Source organism: Stegodyphus dumicola, chromosome 10 (assembly GCF_044657685.1).
Source record: "Stegodyphus dumicola isolate Sdum_Otavi_A_Nest chromosome 10, ASM4465768v1".
NCBI classification, from domain to species: domain Eukaryota; kingdom Metazoa; phylum Arthropoda; class Arachnida; order Araneae; family Eresidae; genus Stegodyphus; species Stegodyphus dumicola.
In genome coordinates this window covers 140,856,860-140,880,931 of record NC_140777.1, presented here as the reverse complement: position 1 = coordinate 140,880,931, position 24,072 = coordinate 140,856,860, and the positions used below count along the sequence as shown (strand labels likewise).

Sequence of the window (24,072 nt, the reverse complement as noted above, 5' to 3'; positions counted from 1 at the left end):
ACACAGCAATTATAGGACTTGAACAGCGGAACTTCGTAATTCAACAAGAAATTATGTCTGTTTAATAGAATTAAAGAGAAAGTATTATCACATGAAACAAAGCAACTTAAACAACTTACATTGAAAGAAATGTTTAATAAAGTAAACAAATAAATATTAAGCTTTTTCTTTTTGTAAATTTTGATACCTTTTAGATCATAATTGTTCTATATTTCATAAATTACGGTTTCATATTTTTAATTTTGTAATTTCTGCATGCCATCTTACCAGATTTAAACTGATGATCTATAATCCGGAAAAATCGATAATCCAGAATCGCCGAAGTCCCGACGAGTCCGGATTAACGACTTTTGACTGTATCTCTGAATAAATTTACAGCAGATTAAATATTATTAGTATATATACATGTAATAAATATTGTACAATGTTGTTTTACACAAAATTTCATACAGACCTCTCAATTACAATTACAGACCTCTCTACACCTTTAAATATAATACATTGAACAAGATACTTGAACTAAATGTTATGGAGAACTTTACTTATGACTTCCATTTAGATACATCATATTTATAGGTTAGACACTTACTTGCTTATTTACATGTATTAGAATTGAAGATATTATATTAAAGATCTTTGTTGAAAGGATTAGACAAAATATTACAAAACTGGTAACTTTTCAACATTACTTATACCATAAATTATATCAGTGATACAATTCAAAGAAGAAATCTGAAGTTAATAGTACCAAAACGCCTTCCATATAATGGCATATTCCTGCAAATGGAAGTATATTGAATCATTTTTCATAAAGAGCTCACTGACTTTTTTTTTTTTTTTTTTTTAAGCGATTAAATCTTATAGCTAGTATTTATTTATTTAAAACTTCTGACTTCCCACTTTCTAGTTTTCACATGTTCCCCAACACAAAGCATTCACCCTCTAATTCCTCTGAAACTATCTTTGAAACTTTTGAGAATACTCAACTTGATAACACTATTTATAATGACTCAAAATTTGAGGCTATCTTAATAAAGGTAACTGCTGTAAATATGAACTAACTTTATACTCAAAAAAACTTCAATAAGAAACTTTATATACATACATGTATGTAAGGCGTTAAAATTTTCATGATGGCAATTTCAGTTTTGATTGGCAAAAAGCTCCACATTTAACTAAACTGAATCAAAGCTAAATGCCCTACCCCAGCCCCACTAAGCTACTTCTCTAATGTACGAAATTCAAGAGCCATTTTAAAGTAGCCGCACACTAAGAATTCCACAAACAGAAATTAATCAATGAAGTTAAATAAGGAAAAAAAAAAAAAATCCTGTGATTTGTTTGCGCTGTTGTTCTTCCTGTGTACACAGCGACTTATTTTCAGTAAAAATAAATTAGAGAGCTTTAATTCAGCACAGGGCACAAGCCAAAATAGACATAAGCTATGTGCATACTTGGGCTGCCATATAAAACTTCTGGAGGAATTCGTTGGTTGTCACATACTAACTATTTTGCTGACATACTGCACTGAATCGAGAACACTTCTTAAGTTTCCGGTGGAGGTGCAGATAATCAGAAAGTATCACTTTAATTTTTGATATTCTATATATCATTTTGCATTAAGCATAAATAAATAAACTCTTAATTAATTCCACCTAAATCTAGGCAGTAAATTTAATTTTATCTAAAACAAAATTTATTAAAGTGAAAAAGGCAAGTAAAATTCTTAATTAATACCTTATGATAATCTTCATTTAAGGGTACAATGTTGGCTTTGGTGACATTTGGACATTATTGCCAACAAGTTTCTCATAATAGTATCGAAGCAAAGAACCATATTTCTCTCTTTATAACTGTCGCCAAATAAATAGTTTGCTAAATGTCACCTCATACTCCTAATTGAAGATTAACTTATATTTTTAGCAAGCCCATTATAATATATTAATCTATTTGAATATCCATTATCAATTTAAATATTTCTTATATAGGTTCAACTAACCTAGATATTCACAGTTGAGCTCATGATGGGCTAATTCATCATGCTCAAAATTATCTCGGCAGAAAAGAACCCGAGTATTTGGATTTGATGCAGCAAATCCTCCTAGAGCAATAACTACAGAATTTTGAAGCCATTCATCTGTGTCACTTCCCTCTAAACGCTTCAGCACGGAACGGTAACGGCAGTAAGTTTGATATGACAGAACAATAACTTTAGTCTCCTTGTTGTTGTTTTCCACATCTACGGGGGGAGAAAAAAAATTATTACAAGTGATGAAAACTAGATACCATATATTTAACATAAATGAAAAGCATATTATTTGCAGTGATCAAGCATCACAAAATTGATTAACCTGAAAACTTAATTTACAATGTATTAATTCCCTTATGAAATTTTTTTACAGAGACTGATAAAGTTCTATAGAAATAGAAATGCCTATAGAACTTTGTAGGTGATCATCATCTACAGAAATGTATAAGAAACTTAATCAAATTTCATAGAACAGAATCTTTTCGAAATAATGGATGTTCTGTAAAATTGTATAGAAATCTTATGAAACTTTAAAACAGTATTCAATAGAAATCTGCAAGGTTTTCGAACTTTAATCGGAGCAAATTTTTAATGTCTGATGTATTGTATGGCATATAGAAAGGCAAAAATAAACATTGTACATTCACAAGTGTTAAATCATTTTTAAATGGATATTTTGCTTTTTTCATTTAGCTTAATATTTCTTAGCTTTTCAATTTAAATAAAATTTCATATAATTTTTTGTACATTGCCATATAATACAAAAATAATTAAACCTTGTAAAAGGGTAAAATCAATATAAAACAGTTAAAAGCTTATATTTATGCTGTTCATTATAAAATTTTAATTCCTGAAATTAAAGCTTTTATTTATTGTATTATATGTATTGCTATGATGAGAAATTATTTTTTAATTTTAATTAAACTTATTATTATTTGGTATGCTTTTATTTAAATATTTTTTATATCAAAACAATACTGAAATGTGTTATTAGAGAAGAAAAGTCATCTGTTGCCCACCTCCTCTACATTATAGATCATTTCAAAATTTAGACTTCAAAATTCTATTAAAAAATTAAAATTTAATTAATTTTTTAAACCTCCTCCCTTTATTTATTGATTTTAGAACACTTTTAATACTCAAACGCTTCTATAGGATATTTTGTGGAAAATTTAAACAAAAGACTTGTTTAGAATTTTTTAGAATTATGGCCTCCTTTTCCACAAACTGGATGTGATATTTTCAGTAAAAGTCTATTATTTGACTCTGTACACATTATATAAGATTCTATATGTAGGGCCCTTAAAAATTCTGAACAAATTTTTGTAGAACCTCAGCACAAATCTCTGTAGAGTATCTACAAGTATATCTATAGAATTTCTATATGTAACTTTATAAAAGCTATATCTAAAACTTATTGTATTCTATAGGAGATCTCTGACTGGTTTGTAGAAAACTAGGCCATAATTCTAAAGCAGTTCAACATCGGATTTTTTATGGAATTCAACAACAGATTTTTGTAAGGGTTTCCGTATGTCTCAAAAGACAATTACACAACATGCAATAACAAATAATTAGCCATTTTTTTAAAAGTATCATATTTTTCTCCCAACTTCATAATTTGAATCTGTGCCTGCATATATTACCACCTCAGCAACAATCATACTATGTTTAATTACATTTAATTGTACCACATTTAATAAATTAATGTTAAATTATCATGCTCCAGTAATGAGAATTCTAATTAACTTTAAGAAATATACTTAAATTTTACCCCACTATGTTAGTTGAAGCTTTTTACCAACAAAGATTGATTTTCATGTTTTTAAATGTCTTTCTTTCCTTTAAAAAAAAAAAAAAAAAAATGAGAGAGAGAGAGAACAATTAATAAAATAGCAATTCATTTGTGATTTATTTATGTACATCGTTAAAAGCATCTAGTATACAATTTTCCAATTAATTTAAACTTCATAACACAGAATCGAAATATTAATTAGTCATCAATACAGTTGTTGGTCATATTAATAGGGATACTTAAATGCATGTTTAAATCAATTTTTTTTATCATTAACAGATCATCAACTGTATACAAATCATCAATCTGAAAAGGGAGAACATTCGTAAATCATGAGGTGGCAGGAGTTTCTAGATTCTGATTTTTCATATCATTTCACTGCAAAAGATACATCAGAAACCAGTGGCGTAAATAAGGGTATGCAAAGAATGCCATCGCATAAGGGCCCGAAGGCTTAGGGGGGCCTTGAATGTCCTGCTGAACTACATTTATATGTTTAAACGTAAAAGACGATGGATTCTTTTATAAATACTATAGATAAAATCCGTCTTTTTCTTAATTTTCAGGGGCCCTCTGCGTCATATGACTCAGTTAGGGGATCTTGGAAGCAGACAAAAAAAGCTGAATACAGTGTTATATACTCCATAACTTCAACTGAATACAAAGCAAAAAACTATATGCTGTTATTTTTATTCCCTTCTAGAGAAGAGCTTTCGCTGCCCAACCATTATAGTGGTTAGCGTCACTGGCTGCAGTGCCGAAGGGCCCGGTTTGAGAAGGCATGGATGTTTGTGTGTCGGTGCGGCATGGCGGCACTCTAAATATGCGGTGAGCCGAAAATCCTCTCATGGGTTTGGCAGAAAGTAAGACCTTCGGAACATAAGAATTAAAAATGTACCAAAATCTATTTCGACATGAAATCACTGAAGAAGATGAACTATCAGAAAATATTTCAATTACAATCATTAACAGTGACGAAAGGTCAGACAGTATTCCATATGCTCCTAGAGGTGTAAAAAATGAAAGATATTCATCCGATTTTGGTCATTATCCAGAGATTCTTACAAAGGATAAGAAAGGATTATAGTGGTTAGTGTCACTGGCTGCAGTGCCAAAGGGCCCGGTTTGAGAAGGCATGGATGTTTGTGTGTCGGTGCAGCATGGCAGCACTCTAAATATGTGGCGAGCCGATAGTCCTCTCATGGGTTTGGCAGAAGGGAAGACCTTCGGAACATAAGAATTAAAAATGTACCAAAAACTATTTCGACATGAAATCACTGAAGAGGATGAACTATCAGAAAATATTTCAACTACAGTCATTAACAGTGACGAAAAGTCAGACAGTATTCCATATGCTCTTAGAGGTGTAAAAAATGAAAGATATTCATCCGATTTTGGTCATTATCCAGAGATTTTTACAAAGGATAAGAAAATATTTATTTTAAAATTTGGCCTTTGTAGACGAAAAGATACCGATTTTCCCCGAAATAAAGACAGCATATCATTTTCTTCTGTTCATTATTACAGTGATTAATAACTCCGTTTTAGAGACAGATTTTGCTTTGTTATTCACTTAAACTTAACTTGACTATTGCGAACCATGTTGATTAACTTCAAATAAGGACAGATGTGGTCAACAGGAATACAGCACTGGTAAACATTACCCATAAGAAAAAAAAAAGCGCGAGAGAAGTTCGCATCATGTCGGAAGCTGTATTGAACAAAAAAATTGGGAGGCAAATGACTGTATTGATCAAATATGGGAAAAATCTGTAAAAGATGAAATCAATTTCAGTTAGTTTTAGGGAGATTAAATCCAGATAACTTTAGTAAAAAGTAACTATGGTTACATACATAGCTAATTTTTTAGCTCATGTCAAATTATTGGAAGAATATGACGTCGTAGAGACATTAGGGTATTTTTTGAAAGCAGGAGAGATGTTAAATGAGCAATGCCCTCGAAGGAACTCAAACCACAGACCTCTTGAATACATGCCGAGTGTGCTGACAACTACATCACGAAGGCATGCCAAGAAGACAGGAGAAATACCTTACAGCGTTATAAAAATGCTCTCAAACACTGTTATATATTTGAATTCTGCTACATAAAATGAGTTATTTGATTGTTTAAGTAGTATTTGTTTGAAAACAAAGCTTATGGATAAAATTAAAAATTCTCTTTTTTATTTCTTTGTAAGAATATCGTGTACAAAGTAATCGTAATCACAAAAAACTTCGGTTATCATATTTCAATGGAAATATCCATTTTGACCATTCCCAAGTCCATCTGGGGCCCACCAATGGCCGAGCAGTAAAGTAGCTAAACACTTGTAGTTCGGTCCAAGGTTCGAATCCCCCGAATGCCGTAGTTGCATGGCGTAGTTTTTTCCTCATAGTTTTTCCTTCGTAGATTTTCCCATGTGTGTCGTGTATATGAGCCAGTTCCCTTAGAAAGACCTCCACGAAGGCATCCCTTCCCCTAGGAAGATCACCCTCGAGGCTTTGCCATAATCGCATAAACCAAACCGAATCCATTTTTCGGGGGGGGGGGATTACGTTTGTATGTACAGACAAAATAAAGGACTCTTTTTTCCAAAATGAATTTTATCTCAACACTTGTATGTTCGCATGTACGTACGTATGTATGTACATACATGTATATATATGCATTGCATAACTCAAAAACGATTAGCCGTAGAGTGTTAAAATTTTGCACATGGGGCTGCTATAATATCCATTTCTGAACTTATCTCTTTTATTGCAGTGTACATCTATATATACCGTATATACCCACGTATAAGTAGAGATATTTTGGACAAAAAAAAGACTTCAAAGTGGGGGTGTCGACTTATACGTGGGGCCATAAAAAATTAAAAGAATCGGAAGTTCAAAAATTTCTTTATATAATGCAGTTGTTTTCTCCCCGCGCTCAAATTGGACGACTTATCAAATAAGCCACTTACTTGAAGTAATTTCATGACTTAAATTATGTGACGAACTAATCACAGAGTTTGATACTTTAACTAGAGTACGTTTCGATTAAACCAAAGAATTTTCGGCCCCCGAACAACTGATCAATATCGAGCAATAAAAAGGTTTCACCAACACGCTAAGAAAAGAGAAATGCAGATAGTCATTTTTAAAGATCATCCGTTGATCATTTTTAAAAGAAAACTTTACCGAAAAACGTTGTGTTTCCATCAGGTGTGCTGGTTCGCGCCCATGAAAAGGGATGAATGAATGCTGACGGAACAGCCGATTGGCATGTGTGGGATAAAAGACCGGGAGCAGCTTTCAAAAAACTTTCGCTTTTAGTACAGTCAAAAGTCGTTAATCCGGACTCGTCGGGACTTCGGCAATTCCGGATTATCGATTTTTCCGGATTATAGATCATCAGTTTAAATCTGGTAAGATGGCATGCAGAAATTACAAAATTAAAAATATGAAACCGTAATTTATGAAATATAGAACAATTATGATCTAAAAGGTATCAAAATTTACAAAAAGAAAAAGCTTAATATTTATTTGTTTACTTTATTAAACATTTCTTTCAATGTAAGTTGTTTAAGTTTTGCTTCGCTTCATGTGATAATACTTTCTCTTTAATTCTATTAAACAGACATAATTTCTTGTTCAGTTACAAAGTTCCGCCGTTCAAGTCCTATAATTGCTGTGTCAAGAACACCGACTAATTTGTCAATCGAAATTTTTTTTGTTTTCAATAACCTCTGTCACTTTTCTTCGCTATCGGAAGCGAATTATAATGACGAGGAACTTGTTTTAAATCATATCAAAGACGGAGCATATCGAGATGAAATACTACATTTGGTAAGGAATTATAAGCCAAATAAAATAAAAACATCTGCGCTGAAGATAAAGATAGTGCTGACAAATCAACTTCCAATTCATTACGCGCCCGCCGCCGAGCAGCGTGAAATTGATAAACAGATTTCGGATTTCAAAACATACTTTCGCTTTAGATCCTTTACATATTAACAAATATATATCGGAAATTCTATTTGATATAATCGAAAGTTTAAGCTTACTTTTATAAAATTGCTCTTACAGTCTGCAAAAAATAATAAGCCGGATGCAATTCGAAAATTAAGGAACAACGCAATCATCAACATTAACTGAAATAGATAATTATTTAGCTTATACGTCCATTATACATAAAATGCGCACGCGAAAACGTATTCTGCACTTGCGCACACTCATATGCGCAGTCGTAAAAGGTCTTACGCGCACGCGTGAACGCCTCTGCGCATGTGTCAACGCGGCGCATGCGCAGAAAGTTTTTAGTTTTGATGTCCGGATTATAGATCATTCCGAATTATGGGTGTCCGAATTAACGACTTTTGACTGTATACGATTCTTTTCGTGGACACTTTTCTGAAGAAGTGACAAAAGTGACAAAACATGTAAAACCGACTGTGGCCGTAATTCCGGGAGGATCAACATCCGTCATTCAACCCCTAGATGTCTGCCTCAATAAGGCCCTTCAAAGTAAATGTTAGAAAATATTGGGCAATAGTTCCGGTCAACCAACATTTACAAAGGGAGGCAACATTAACAAGCCCGATATTACATTAATTGCTCAGTGGGTTAAAGATGCTTGGAATGAAATACCCTCTGAAATGATAATAAAATCATTTAAAAAATGTTGTATTAGCAACGAACTAGACGGCACGGAAGATGATACTGTTTTTGAAAGTGAAAATGACGACGAAGGCTCTAGTAGTGATTGTAACAATACAGAGTTCGAGACTGAAAATATGTATGATGATGAGCCAATGACGACAGAAGAGCTCTATGAAATGTTTGGCGAATCTAACCATGAATCGGACTTTGAAGGATTTTGATTTTGTTTATTTACCAAGGTATTTTTTATTGTATATTTACTTTTTTTCCTCAGATGATTTTGAATAAATGTAGTACTTAAAAAAATTTTTCGAAGTTTCTCGATCGATTCCGGAAGTGGGGGAGGTCGACTTATACACGGGTTTCTTATTTTCTACAAATTTTTTATGTCGAAGTGGGGAGTCAACTTATATGCGAGTATATATATATCAACTCCCTTATTCGGCCCTTTATTTTCATAAGCATTGGTCGTAGTCATACCTTCCCATTACAGAAGTGTTTTAAATGACGAAAAATGTTTTGGCTACGTCAAATTTTTTTTAAAAAAAAAAAGAAAAAAAAATATTCAACAAATAACGAATTTTAACTTTTCATTCGGTTCCCGGTTCCTATACTTATATTTGGGAAAGTTTTGTACTCGTTATGAAAAAATAAATTAGAGGAAGTTAGACTCCCGTATGACAAAAAACGGCCGGGATATTTAATTCAAAATTTGCAATTTTAGATGTCATTTTCAACTTGCCTTGAGGGATCGGGTAGTTAAAATTATTCGAGGAAATAACTTTAAATGAAATGCAGCAAAAAGTGTGTATAATTGAATAGGCGATACAAGGAAGTCATGTGTGTCCATATCAGATTTTTAACTATTAATCCTAATCTTATAAAAATCATTGTCAAAACGTTAGATCCTGGAAACCTCGATTTTTGGGGAGGGGCCGGTTAGTACTGTAAATTTATTAGGGTGGGGACAAGAATTTTTTCTGCATAGGGGCCCTAGAGGTCTAGTTATGCTACTGTCAGAAACATACCGTTGCATCTGTAGGGGTTCATAAAAGATTGAATGCACACAAAACTGATGATAGCTTGACAAAATTTATTTTACCAAAAGAAACACTTTACAGTTCAGAAACTTTCCACAAAAATACTCGTACGGCTCTTCTCAGTATCAGTATCACGGAGCACAATCAGTATTTACACTTCACACTACTAAGAACATTAAATACCATGCAATGTAAAGCACATCTAAAAGGCAAAAATCTCACCGATATTTCACTCCAAATTCAGCTCTGAATTAACAACTGAGAAAAATTGATACTCTCTTCAATCTTATATTGTTTTTTCCCCAGCCGCCAAGAAATCACGAGTACCTTCCACTTCTCAAAATTACTGGAAGGCATATGAAGGCCGGATGCAGTTACAGTTACATACACGAATCACATTTATTCAATCACTATTATACAGGGACCAAAACAAAATGTCACTGACTGGTTGCCAAGTTCGACAACTCTGAGAGATTTTCTTGTCATATTTGGTGATAAAAATTAGTCACCAAACTGTCACTAGCTTGGCAATATCTCACCAATTTAGCAAGAGTCCAATTTAGCCATTAACTCAAAGTTAAATAGGCTTGCTCCCAGTAATCGTATTTTTTTGGCAGAGCATCGTCTCTTTCAAATATTAATGCCACATTATACAAAAAATACTATCATTCCACATATAATTTCACTAAAATTTACATATACATGAAATCTGTAACAATACAAGGTATTGCAATCTGTATTTTGCTAAATTATTACAAAGCTGTCGAAATCATCATAATTTAACAAGAATTTCAGCGTGATGAAATCAAGAACATGATCATTTGGCAATCTGGTAATCCTTAATACAACTGGAAGACTGCTGCTGAAACGGAATGACTGATTTGAGATACGGTAGCACAGTTTGAGGGGAGGCTGAATTGAAGAAGAAACGCCAGTTAATCTTTGGATTATGGTAACTTTGCGATTTTTTGGTGAAAATTTGGCGACCAATCCTGCTACAGCAACCTGCTAGTTTTTGCTTGGACGCAATTTTGTTTTCACGAAGTAAAGGCTTTTTTTTTTTTTTTTTTTTTTCCCTCTCAACATTTTTTTCCAACAATCTGCTAGCCGAATTACGCTTATGCTAGAACTTTTATGGAACAAAAGTGCTTAATCATGACGAAGATTAGGTGAAAAATTGGGAGAAAGTGCAGAATCGCCCACTGCTTGCCGCATTTTTAAGAATTGCACATACACGGTATCCATGTACACGTCGACCTATTTTCACTTAAAAAAACATCCCAGAATTGCACAAAAATTGCATTGCGCACACTCTTGACTTTTTCCATGTACACTGCTAAAGCCCTAGCTAGTAACCTTTATCGCCTTACCAAAATGTCACCAAACTACCTGTTCCATTAGCTGAAACGCTTGAAAAGTAATGTTTATTATTACATCATTTTTTAATATTCGATGTTCAAAAATAATTTATTCTATGTGCATAATTTTAATATTTTTTATGCTAAAAAACTAGGAATACACTGCACATAATTTAACAGCATAAAATCTCCAGCAAATGCATCCTTTCTAATCATATATCACAAATGAAGTTTTAAAACCAGTTTTAACTTCAGTAACACAGAATTACCCAGAATTTGCAATAATTTTATGGTCTGTCATAGAATACTAACTAATACTAACTGAGAAGTTTGTTTCTGTTTGTATAAAAAATAGAATATCCTGATTGCTCATGATGCAATTAAAACGAAATGCACAAATATACATGCGAATATAGCAAACCCTCTCTAACACGACCACCCACGGCTTTACATAATTTTGGTCTTCTGCTGAGAGATGGTCGTCTTAGAAACGTCATAATCAATACAAACGTTTATTTATGCTCTCAGAAATATTGGTCACTTTCAAAAGTGGTCCTGAGAACTTTCATTACATTTCATCATCGAAAATCAAGAATTACAGGATTCCACCTTTTACAAACATGAAAATAAATTATAGCTATATTATTATACACAAAAATTCCTCAATACCCAATTTCTAAACATTCACAATGATGTTTATATATTATTAATTCAATTATAAATAAAACCAGAGTTAGCAAATCTATTCAAAATATGTTTAACAGAATTCATTGCCGTTCTCTTTCAATAATTCTTTCACGCACTCAAAAGTTTTAAATACATAAAGGGCAACGCTCAGATACTCTAAAGAATTGCAAGGTTAGTTCCATCAATAAACACTCAATCCCGGCAAAACTCGCGTTCCGAAAACTTTAAACGCATCGCCTAGAAATTCATCTAATATGCAAATTTATATGCATAATTCATGAGCATAAAACTCACAAATCATTTTTATTTAATTTGCTTTGAAGAGCGGTTTGTTTCTATTTAAATAAATCGCGATTAATCAAATTGGATTTCCCACGGAATCGACATAAAAGCAGCTGGTATCGCGAGGCGTGCCATCAAAAAGTTTCGAATTCATTTTTAAACAGGAAGAGGCTTTGAACCCCAAAAGATTGCTCTGAGGGAATAGGGAAGAGTTGAACAGCAGGTAAACTAATAATTCCTAAGAGTACTCGCAACTTCTCAAATTTGAATAAGAAAATAAAGTCGTAAATTCCACGAAAACATAATAATGGGAGCAGTAATAAAAGCATTAAAATGCTAGAAATAATCTCGATTAAAAATTTTTTGAATAATCTCGATTAAAATTTTTTATCTGGTTTGTAAACGCAGAACATTTTTCAATGTAGTAAACAGTGTAACAGTTATGTTAATTCGACTTTACTACGTAGTAAAATAATAGGTATCGTGCGCTTTTAAAACTATTCGGTTGTATTAAAAAAAAAAAAAATTACGAATTCACAGCGAATCCAAATCATTTACGAATTCACAGCGAATTCAGCCTATTTTCATCGAAAGTACGAAATGAGAATAAATTTTGTCTTGCCAATAATTTGCATGCTACTCACCCCGGAGATATGAAAGTTGTCGTTATATAAATTATCGTTATATAACTCATCCCCGAATTTTATTTATTTATCGTAGCACAGGAAAAGATGCCTTACACAAAGACGAGTGGAATTCATGGCAACGCTAAATTATACATCAGGGAATTTATACATCAAAGGATCATCAAGATTAGTCAGAAAACGTTTTTAACAACGAAATCTTCGTTTTCAAACACGGGCAATATTCCAAAGCAAAAAATCTGATGTGAACAGCACATAACTATTGTACACATTTTTTTTTCTGCTGCACTTGATTTAAAATTATTTCACACGAAAGTGAGCTAGAATCTTCCAATTCAAAGTGTCCTTTTGACACTGCTGATTGCAATGAAAAAGACAGGTGCATAATTAGATGGTTTAAAAATATAAAGTTTCAACATTTTACAGCTAATCGTTTTTACATTATGCGCGACACGTATTTATGTACATATATACGTACGTACAGACATCAAGCTGATACTCGTCCAAAGTCCCAAATATAAAATTTCTACATTTTACAGCGAAATATTTTTGAATTATGCGACATGCGTGCGTATAGGTGTCAGGATGGAACTGGTCAAAATGGAAATTTCTGCTGATATCTGGAAACCGAAAATTTTCGCGATTAAAATACTTCGCACGAGGAAGTAAAAAATCAGTGCTTGATTTAAATAGTACATGTTTATGGCAAGTACACATAATCATTTCCTTTATCGATAAAATAAAAATTAATTTCGATAATTTTTGAAAGTTACAATATTCTATTTTGGAATCGAAAAAGTGCTTTAAATAATCTTCAGATGACTCTCAAAAACCTTACAATCCAATCCTTCATCTATACATAGACACTATACTCAAAATTCGAGGGAACGGTTTTCCACCCAAATATGTACAGCATAAAAAATTCCAAAAAATTCTGCTTGAAATTTTAAAAAATGTACAAAAGGCAATATATTTTTAAACAAAATCAGAAATTTAGTAGATTATATCACGGAGACAGATTTAAAGTGGTTCAACCAATGAATTTTAGTAAGGAATATATTTCATAGACATAATTTTATAAAATGTTCTTAAATACGGGAGAAGGATTTTAAAAAAAATATAAAAAATTTCTAACTCGCTATTATTTTCAGTTTTCTTTATGTAAAATTAATACTGCATTACTTCGATTAAAAAAAGCAACCTTTAATATTAGTTCAGCCAAGGGGCAAAAAGACCGAGGGGGAGGAGGAAAAAATAAAGGGTAAGGCTTTGATTCTAAAAAAATTACTAAATGAAATAAAAGGCTAAAATACATTTAGCACACAGTATACTAATAATCCGATTCAAAGAACATTCGAATACGAGTCTTAAAATCGAAGAAATTAGTTCGATACTTCTGACAATTGCTGAAAAAATTTCCTCTATTAATTCGAATTTTCGCTGCTTTTCCTTCTATGAAAACTCTGCCTGCTAAAATAATTTTTTTTTAAAAAGGAAACAAAATATACTGATTTTAATGAGTTCAGCTTGTGTAATTTCACAAGTCCAGTTAGTAGTCAGTAATAACAGAAATGAAGAACTGTTTTAATCACTTCACTTGCTCTTAAATCACTTTATTTGTAAATCAAAAACAGACAAATTAAAGCGGAAAGAAAAATATTTTACACTTTGCCGAATGCAGGCAATACACTGGGGCATAAAAGATGAGAATGTTTTATTTCGATGGGCAGTGGGCAACAACGCTCAGCTTGTTTATTCAATTTGAAATACAAATATCTTCAGCTTTGAGGAATAGCAACACATTGGTTTTAAAACTGCTGAACTCGTTAATCAAAATTTCATCAAGTGGAAATAAAACAGAAAATAAATAAATTTTTGAAAAAATTCACATTCGGCTCTCGGGTGTAGATCTGAGTGTGGTGTGTTCAAAATGTGGCGCTTTTAGGTGTCACCGTTCCCCCTCCCCACAATGCGAGGAAGAATAATTACGCATACATACAGATTCTTCAGTATTTATTAACAAGAAACGAACAACGGGTAACAGTTATATTAATAACAAAGCAGCTGACAAATTACAGTTATAATTTTTGCTTCAATTCAAAGATATTAAAACATTTTTAAACAAAATGAAGAACATACACAAAAGATCCTCATGTAAATAAATAAGGTTATTATCCTATATCAATGTCTGATGGGAAGTAAGATTGAAATGGTGGAAAACATCACTTCCTTGTACCTCAAAGATCTCGAGAGCCAGCGACACGTCAGAAGCACATTACTCAGGTTTATTACGAATTCAAGTCAGATCCCCCCCAACAGAGGAGGGAGGGAAGCTCACAATCTGTAAGATAATGGTGTCGTGCACTATCAGCTGTAAAGCCTTGTATCCTTCCCAGCTGTTAACCGGTATTTTCGACTCTCTTCCATTCGGTACAAAAGATCTGACGTGATATGTCCCTAAACATGTTCCACAAGGTATACATTCTTCTTTAACTACGTGTCAAGCATAAATGCCTTCCTTACCTTTCGGAAGACTGCCAGAAAGTCTTCTGACAAAAGTTCGCCAAGTCATCGAAAGACAGAATTTAATGTTTATTGATGAAAATATTATCTTACTGTGTCCAATAAAATTAGATTTACTTTTTAATTTACAGTTATTTATTAATGAAAAATTCTGAATATATCTATTGTTGCGTTTTTCTTTTCTGACACCAGTTCCCTTTACTTCACGTTCGTAAGTACGGAATTCGTGTGGATTTGGAGTGAATAATGACGACAATTGATGAAGTATCGAAACACACTTTATTTCCCAATATTAATCAGACAGCTACAAAATTACTTTTACAGACGTCGAACTGTTATAAACACACTGACATGTTCAACGACACAGCCTTCACACTGTCAGGCAATAACGGTGGAGACAGCTTCACTGCAAGCACCAGAGTACAGCTTCCGACTCTGCTTCGTCGTTCTCAGAACTCCACGTACTCTCGAAACTCTCCACGCTACAACTCGCGATGCACTCGACGATAAACAAGAGTATAGCTATCGACTCAGTACACGCTAAGACAAAACTCGACGATGCACTAATTCGCGATACACTAAAAGACTCTCTCGATGCAATCGACGACCAACTCGGCGCTAGACTTCGAGACACTCGCTCAATGATTGACTATCAGCTCGCTAGACGAGACACACACTCCGACCGCGGACCAGCAGGGTTTATATATCTTTCGGTTTGTGTTCGAGAACATTCTGGGCTAAACCGGTAAGAATTCGTTCCAGAAGGTTCTCCATCCGTCCATGGCTTATCGCCAATTTTGTCGTCAAATGGGCGAATTTTCGCCAAAAGTGGCAACCCTAAAACTGCTTTGCGGGGAAGCCATCTTACCGCGCCTGTACATTTCGTAACAATATATACACATATACAAGGGGTGATCAAATGAAAATATACAAAACGACGTAAAAACGTAACAGTTAAATATTTGCATATTCCGCCATGGGAGAACGTAGCGAGACATCTCGGGATGCGATTGAAGTCTCTGACTGGGATCGGAGCATGCGCGGGCGCCCGCATGCGCAGGAGAGAGCAGAGGCTCTTATCAAAAGCGGCGTCCAAATGATGCGGCAGTCCGTATAGTACAAGATGGCGTTCGCATTGCAAAATTCGACGACTGAGGAGCAACGAGGTGTTACCAGATTTCTGACAGCGGAAGGTGAGAAACCGGCAGCTATTCATCGCCGGATGGTGAGAGTTAACGGGGAGAAATGTGTATCTGACAAGTCTGTCAGAAAATGGAGTGCCCGTTTTCGTGCAGGCCGTGAGAGTGTGAGTGATGATTCGAGACCAGGCCAGGCAAACACTGTCATCACGAGCGATCTCATCGACAAGGTGGACGACCTAGTGAGAAGTAATCGGCGTGTCACATTGCGAATGTTGGTGGTGAAGGTGGATGTCAGCTATGCAATCGTGTGGACAATTGTTCACGACAGGTTGCGATATCGGAAGGTGTGTGCCTCTGCGGTTCCGAAGCAGTTCACCGACCAGCAAAAGGAACTGCATATGGAGCTAGCAGTGCAACATCTGTTTCGATATCAGGAATACCCCGCTTTCATGAAGCGGATCGTCACAGGTGATGAGACCTGGAGCCATCACTACGAGGCTCAGACAAAGCGGGACAGCATGCAGTGGAAGCATGCATCGTCCCCTCCCCCTAAAACGTTCAAAGCCGTGCCGTCAACAGGCAAGATGTTGCTCACCGTCTTTTTCGACGTTTCCGCTACTTGTGGAATTCCTTGAGCACAGAAAAACCATTAACTCCGATGTGTACTGTGAGACACTCCGATCCGACTCCTACGCAGGTCCATCAAGAACAAAAGACGGGGGCTGCTCACGGAGGGTGTGGTTCTTCTCCATGATAACGCGCGTCCACACGTCTCCAGAGTCACACACATGGAGCTGGCCAAGTTCAAGTGGGAGACGTTGGATCATCAGCCCTAGAGTTCGGACATGTCGCCCTGCGATTTCCATGTGTTTGGTCCACTGAAGAAACACCTGAAAGGGAAGCGTTTCAACTCGGACGACGTACTCAAGGACGCTGTGAAGGACTGGGTCTCGTCACGGTCACAGGAATTCTGCGAACAAGGAATCCTGCGGCTTTTTCATCAGTGGGATCGCTGTGCTCAGGCCTATGGTGTATATTTTGAATAAAGTCTACATTTGTAACAACCATGTCCTTTCGTACCTTTTCATTTGATCATCCCTTGTATTTAATGCGAACTATAAAGCTCAGTTTTAAAGACCAGTGCCTTCAATCAGTTACAATGAAACCTCAGGTAACGAATTGAATTCGTTCCTGAAGGCCGTTCGTGCACCGAAATGCTCGTAAATTAAAACAATTTTTATGACTAGAATTAATACACAACGGATTAATTCGTTACTGGACCACAGATTATTGTTTATTTAAACAACAGCACTCTGGTCACAAGTTCATAACCCAAAAGAAATTCACATTATTAAATATAAAACAAAAACAGTTAAATACAATATTAACACGTTCGTCGTCCAGTGCGGTTCGGTCGAGTTTCTAGTGAGGCCTAAAATCAGACTATCGGTTTCTTGAAGGGGACGACTAATATTCAGGCAACACATACACTAATAAAATTGCATACTGTGCTCCCCCGAAGGGCAAACATAGTCTGCGAAAATATAAGAATATATTTTCGCAGACTCTATGAAGAAGATACCAGCGGGATCTAGAAGGACAAGATACCAGCGGAAGAAAGCAAGTTGGCATAGCCGAAAACGTCCTGCATTGAACTTGCAATAACTAAATGAAGATCAGACTTTGTCGACAACTTTTAAACGAGCTATGAATTAGCAGTCAAATTTTTTAAATTTTAAGACGCATGTCGTTGGAACTGTACGACGCAACAAAAAATGCATGGGAAGTTTTGTAATGTTGTACCCATTGAACAAAGAGTAACTGATAGCACGAGTGAATGAAAGCGTATCGTGGTGCTAAAATAGATGCACCCATTATGACTTCACGCTCGAATTCTACTCATCGCGGTCGTCCTCCGAAACAGAAAACTTTGGCGATAACGGTACATAATGGAAAAACTGGCATCGACAGGAGCAGATGGTATCATATGCCACAACAATTTATAAAAGCATCAAGTGGTATCCGAAATTAGCATTACATTTACTCTTACGAACAACTACAGTAAATCATCATATCGTGTACCAGACAGACACAAATAAAAAAATACAGAAAAGAAAATTTCGTGAACTTCTCGTTACCGAATGGTAGTCCTCGAAAAATACTATGCAAGACAATAGTAGATGCAAAACGAAGAAAGTGTCTCACCATTTAAGAGATGCGTAAGAATTAGCAGGACAAACCTATAAGAAGGTTGTGCGCCCTATTACCAGCAGAAGAGGCAAACTATCGACACTGTTTTAACGAATAACCATGAGACATAGTATAATGTAATATTTTATGATAAATATAAACTAATAAAAATATAGTATAATGCGTATATTTTAAATATTTTTATGTTTTACATCCTATATTTATATTTCAGTGCTCTTCAATTAAATTCCTTTTAAAAATTCCACTGAAAATTCCTACTGAACTAGAACAAGAACAGCGTCATCCATATTTGGTCGACGGTGCCCCCACGGAAGCACATCTGTCATCCAGATATGGGTGACCTGCTGACGAACATGTTAAACAAGTAAAATAAATGAAAACGTAATTATCTGTATGTGCATACAGGAGGGTATGCCGCTGGATGTTTTTTTTTTAATGCGAAATTTCTTTCAATAAAAACAACGGGTTAACTGCATAATTATTATTTTTTCTTAATAAATCTTTTCTTAGTCTCTATACACTCGATTCTGCTTGAGCCTCGTTTAAACGACCTCTATCTTACTCAAAATTTTTCCAATGTGGTTTGCTCTTACATGTGTTTTAAAATGCTTTTGAAGTGATACAAGGTATTGTCACTGAAAATGTTTATGCTGTAGCTTGATACTGTTTCCATCAGGGAAAAATCTTTTCGTGAAAATTTTGCATATAATCCCATTTTGTATTAACTTTTCAGATCAAGGACCTGGGACTATTTTTCATTCTTTTTCTTTAGAAGACATTTCTCATTTCTACCAAATTCGCCTTTTGTAGCCTAATTTTGCGTAGTGACATAACATCATAGATAGTAAAATAATAATAATAATAATAATAAAGAAAAAAAAAGAAAGAAAAAAGTTTTAAGTGTCAAAGTGCTCACAATCTCTACCTGCAACCAATCTAGTCATAATTTTCTCAATTTGGAAGTCATGGTTTTGTAAATCGCTTGTTTCCAGACTATGATACTGAGAGTTAAGCAATAGAAAATATTACAATGATCTTTCCAGAAGTCCCTGAGTGTTAATTATATGACACAAGTTACATCAAAGCACCTTTGAAAATCATATACATCCGATTTGGGTGTTCGTAACTCAAGACACCATTCGTCATCCGGTACATTTTTCATTCAGATTATTTATCCGAAAACAGGATTGTTAGTAAGGTGAAGCGTTCGTGACCCGAAGTTCCACTCTAGTTTGAGAGTAACAGCAATAGCGAAGGTTATACAGATTTCACACTGGAAATTTTCTTCTTATTTCATTTTTTATGTTCTTCATATGCGATGAACACTGCTGGTAAATCTGCATGCTTCCAAAAAGAAGACAGAAAGAGGGATTGTTTGTGAAACTACTTTCCTTTTTTTTTTTTTTTTTTTTTTCCCTTTCCTTCTCTCTCTCTCTCTTTTTTATTTGGTTCTACTTATAAAAGTTGTTATAGATAAATTTTCTTTACTTAACATACCTCACTGCAGTTTTTGCAGTTTCATGTCAAAAGAATTGCAAATTTACTGAAATGCAACCGGTGTTTCTGAAATCACGAAAATTCTTTTGATAAAATGGCTGTCAATATCGGCCATACTTTTTTGCTTTCTTCATGCTTTTGTTCACAGAAATTGCTCAAAAGTGAATTACGTTGTTCTTAATCTGAAATAGCATGAACTTCAAAAGATATCGTTTTATAAAATACTACTTATGCCTTCCTTTTACTCTTAAAAGAAACATGTTCAGTTCACACAAATAAGCAATCTCAGCCACTAAAAGTCATTCAGCCAGTTTTTTATATCAAAAATTAATTTTGCATGCGCTTATCCTTCCGTTCATGTATCGCTTCCACCGTTAATTATTAACAATTTCATATTTTGACAAGAAGTGATTTTTGCTCAAGTGAAAGAGACGCCATTTTCTTCGCATACTGAAAGCACCAATTTCAGCTCGATGTTAATAGAATTTGAAATTAAAAATTTAAATCGTTAATGCCCCACGTATGCAAATTGATTTTACTTTAATGTTGTTTCGTTACTGCTTACGAAATGGTAAAAATTAATATAAAATACCTATTATCGTTATATGTAAATTATATTGCGCTTGAAATACATAAAAAATGTTAATTATGCATTGCGACGGTTACAGTTTTTCAATAAAATGGGATCATTTAAAACACTTTTTAGCAAACAAAACACGACTGCGTTAAACAGACGGCGACAAATATTAGCTCCCTCCCCAAATTCAACAACTCTCTTCACGGCGCATTAAAACCGAAAACGTTAAATTTTGTTCAGCGCATACATCCAAAGAGGAGGCATTATAATAAAGCTTTTTATGTCGTTTGCGATTACACTTAACCTCATTAACTGCGACCGTCAAGAAGTGTAAACAACGTTCCATTCATTAAACAAATGCGCTCGACGTTCATGAATAATACACTAGTTTGTTGCATTTTCCGCCGAAATATGTCATTAACGTTGATAAATTATCGCGCTCTTACCAACGATTTTATAAATATAGTGGCTGTGGCAACAGCGGAGAATTTCGGGCAGGAGCGCCTCCTAATGAGAATTTCCCTCGTTATGTAAGTTAATCTCTTTGTGTACGCTAGAACAAGCTTAGTCGCAGAAGAATCTTTTTCGTTGAGCATTATGTAAATATGAACGATTTCTCGATGGGTCCGAGTTGAGAACGAAAGCTAAAAGGAGTTAGAAAAGATATTTTAATTAAACGTCAGAGGTTTTCGAGACTCGATTTAAGGTTAACAGTAATTACCTCCGCAGAGAAATGCTACTTTTTGAGTTTTCTAAAGACTGAAACCCGCCCTAACATGCTTGACAAACAGAATTTTAATTTCGAACTATGAATACGATTTTATAAAATTCTCCTTTCAATGAATACTTTAAAAGGTTACCGAATAGGAAAAGATTTCTGTTTAGATGAAAGTAGAATTTATCTACTTTATTTATAAACCATTTTGTTCAATGCATGAACACAGAGATGAAAATTGTTTCCTATAAAATTTAACTGCCTAACTGCTTCTTTATGATCACTCAAGGTCATCAGAACTGTTGGTATCGTTTGTCTAATACAGTGATCTTTTCTAAAAAATTTCAAACTTTTAAAACAAACAAAAAATCATTTTAAAAATCTGCATAACATTAAAAAAATATGCATTTAATTTTTAGTTAACGCACCACGTTTTACGCATTTGAATCAATAAATTATGTAAATAAAAAGTAGCACATAAAGAAGAAAAATAACATATTAATTATATAGCACACACATACACACGCGGAAGGAAAACACATACATGTCATACGCAGGTATGTATCGGTACATACAGAAATCAAAATATTTCTTTAAAAAACTTAATTCTTTTTGTAATATTATATTTTTTATTAAGTTTAATTTCTTACCTCCAAAACTTGAAGTTAATTCTTTACCCTCTTTTATCGATTCGATTACCTTGAAATTTTTCGCACATATGTATTTATGATGACAATGCAATATTCATAAAAAATTTTAATAATTCGATATAAATATATTTTTAACATTTAGAGCTGAATTTTTCTCACAAATCTGTATTTAACGGTCAAACTAATCGTCGCAGAATTCTGAGCTTTACATGAACAGAGGAATAAATACGTTTCCAAATGAATGTTTTTCGGAATTTCTACAGTAATTTGCCGAATTTTGGCGATTTAAAAAAAAAAAAAAAAAAAAAAAAAAAAAATTATTTCGTATTTTTACCTGACATATAATTTCAAACTGTGATGGACTTTAGCAACAAAAGGTTTAATTCATTTTAAAATGCAGAACTTTCGGTGGAGATTTCAGTTCACATTTTTGTTAACGGATTATTCTTTACATGAAAAAATTAATGCAAAAAAATCCACGTTTGGCAATTTAGAAAAAGAACACTTTAGTCATACTGGCGCGTGGGGGATACAGATGCTTCACGTAATTTATGACCTCAGATAAGTCATCACAAGCTGAAACAGCCATAATCTAAAAGATTATATCTTAAATATGAATTTATTTATTATGTGAAAATAGCACATTTCTGATGAAATAAAAAGTCTGATGCAGTGTAATTTAATCTCTTTTAATACTTTGATACAGAGGTGTTACACAGAGTTTCTACTACTAACGTAGTGAGAGAGAAACTACGCAGTTAATAGCTATTTATACTAGGTAGGTATGTAACTTGGAAAGATCTCGAATTTGGAAGAAAAGATGAACTTAGGGGGAGAACATAAAATTTAGTCAATTTTGAGTCAATAGTCAATTTTGAGGTTGCCACTTAGCGTAGCCATCGTATTTTATTATATCTTACACATATATATACAGTTCCATATATATAATTTCAAATTTTTACTACAAATCGTTTTTGCGGAATGCGAGATACTACATACGTGCCTACAGACGTCAAGGAAAAAAATTCCTTCTGGATCCATTTTAAATCCATTTTGGTAAAAGTAGTTCTTTATTCTGTACGTACGTACAGATATCGCAAGAACGTACAGATACGTACAGATATTCAAATGGATTCGAGAGAGGGGTCAAAATGGATATTTTCATTGAAATATGACATCCGAAATTTTTTGCGATTACAAAACTTCCTTTACTTTGTACAAAGAATTAAAAAGAGCTGAAACATAAAACGCATGAAACGCGAATCATCCTATTTTATAGTTACTGCTTTTCTGGAAATCAGTAATTTTTAACAAGCTGTTATTTTTCAGTAGTACATTCTGATGGTTTAAAAACTTGCAATAAAGGAAGAATTCAACTTTTATGTATGTATTTTTTAAGAAATTTCCTCGAAACTTAAAGCTCCGATGCTTCGTAGGAAAAGCTTCTACACAAGCACATGTATTAATAATAAACGCAACGAAACCATACAGCATAATGCACAAAAGCAAGTCTTGTGGGAGGAAAATCTGCCTAAGCTTTTTAGCAATATACGGTCTTCTACACAAATGTACACTTATTTATTGATATATCAATCTGATATAAAAAGTATGTCAACAAACCAAAGTTATATTATAAAAAAAATCTTACCATTAAATATGTATTTTATTTCTGTCGCACAGACAAAATAAATAAATAAAAATAAACAGCCGAGAAGCAAGAATGGATTAACTAAGGATATTCGAATAATTCAATCCCCACAATTCTGAATATGACTTTAATGATCTAAAACCTTGATTTCATTCAGTCATTTAAAAACATACTGCACCGAAACAATCAAAAGCTGTCGATATCAGGATAAAGGTTTTCCTAAAAGGTCTATCTAGAGCGAACACGTGAAGAAAAAGGTCACAGTATTAAGCACATTAAAAGGAAATAAAAAAGAGAGTGAGGAAAAAACCCTCACCTTGAAAGAATCTGCCGGAAAAAGAAAATACATCAGCTGGGTCAAGCAAAAAATAACTTTCCCGGAGAAACAGGTTCCCCCCCCCCGCAAAAAATAAATAAAAAAAAAAGGGGGGAGGGAGAGTTGCTCTAATACCGATAGATATAACGGGGAAACACGGTCACTGTGATGTATGTTAAGAGATGACATTCTGTTGCTGAGATATTCTGTGTTAAGAGTTGATATTCTGCTAAGATTCTATTGCTGGATTCTCATTTCGTATTTACCCAAAGCTTTCATCTAACACACTTGCTCCTCAAAATAACAGCTTCCAGAGA

The 24,072-nt window shown here is 34.0% G+C and overlaps 1 protein-coding gene across 1 annotated transcript in view; it reads right to left on the bottom strand.

Annotated features, from left to right (window-relative positions):
- The window catches only part of LOC118184489 (uncharacterized), a 191,798-nt gene that overhangs the window by 22,982 nt on the left and 144,744 nt on the right, over positions 1-24,072 (bottom strand). Inside the window, exon 4 of the mRNA XM_035354163.2 lies at positions 2,000-2,239. Coding sequence (XP_035210054.1) covers positions 2,000-2,239 — 240 coding nt within the window. The remainder of the gene's footprint in view (positions 1-1,999; positions 2,240-24,072) is intronic.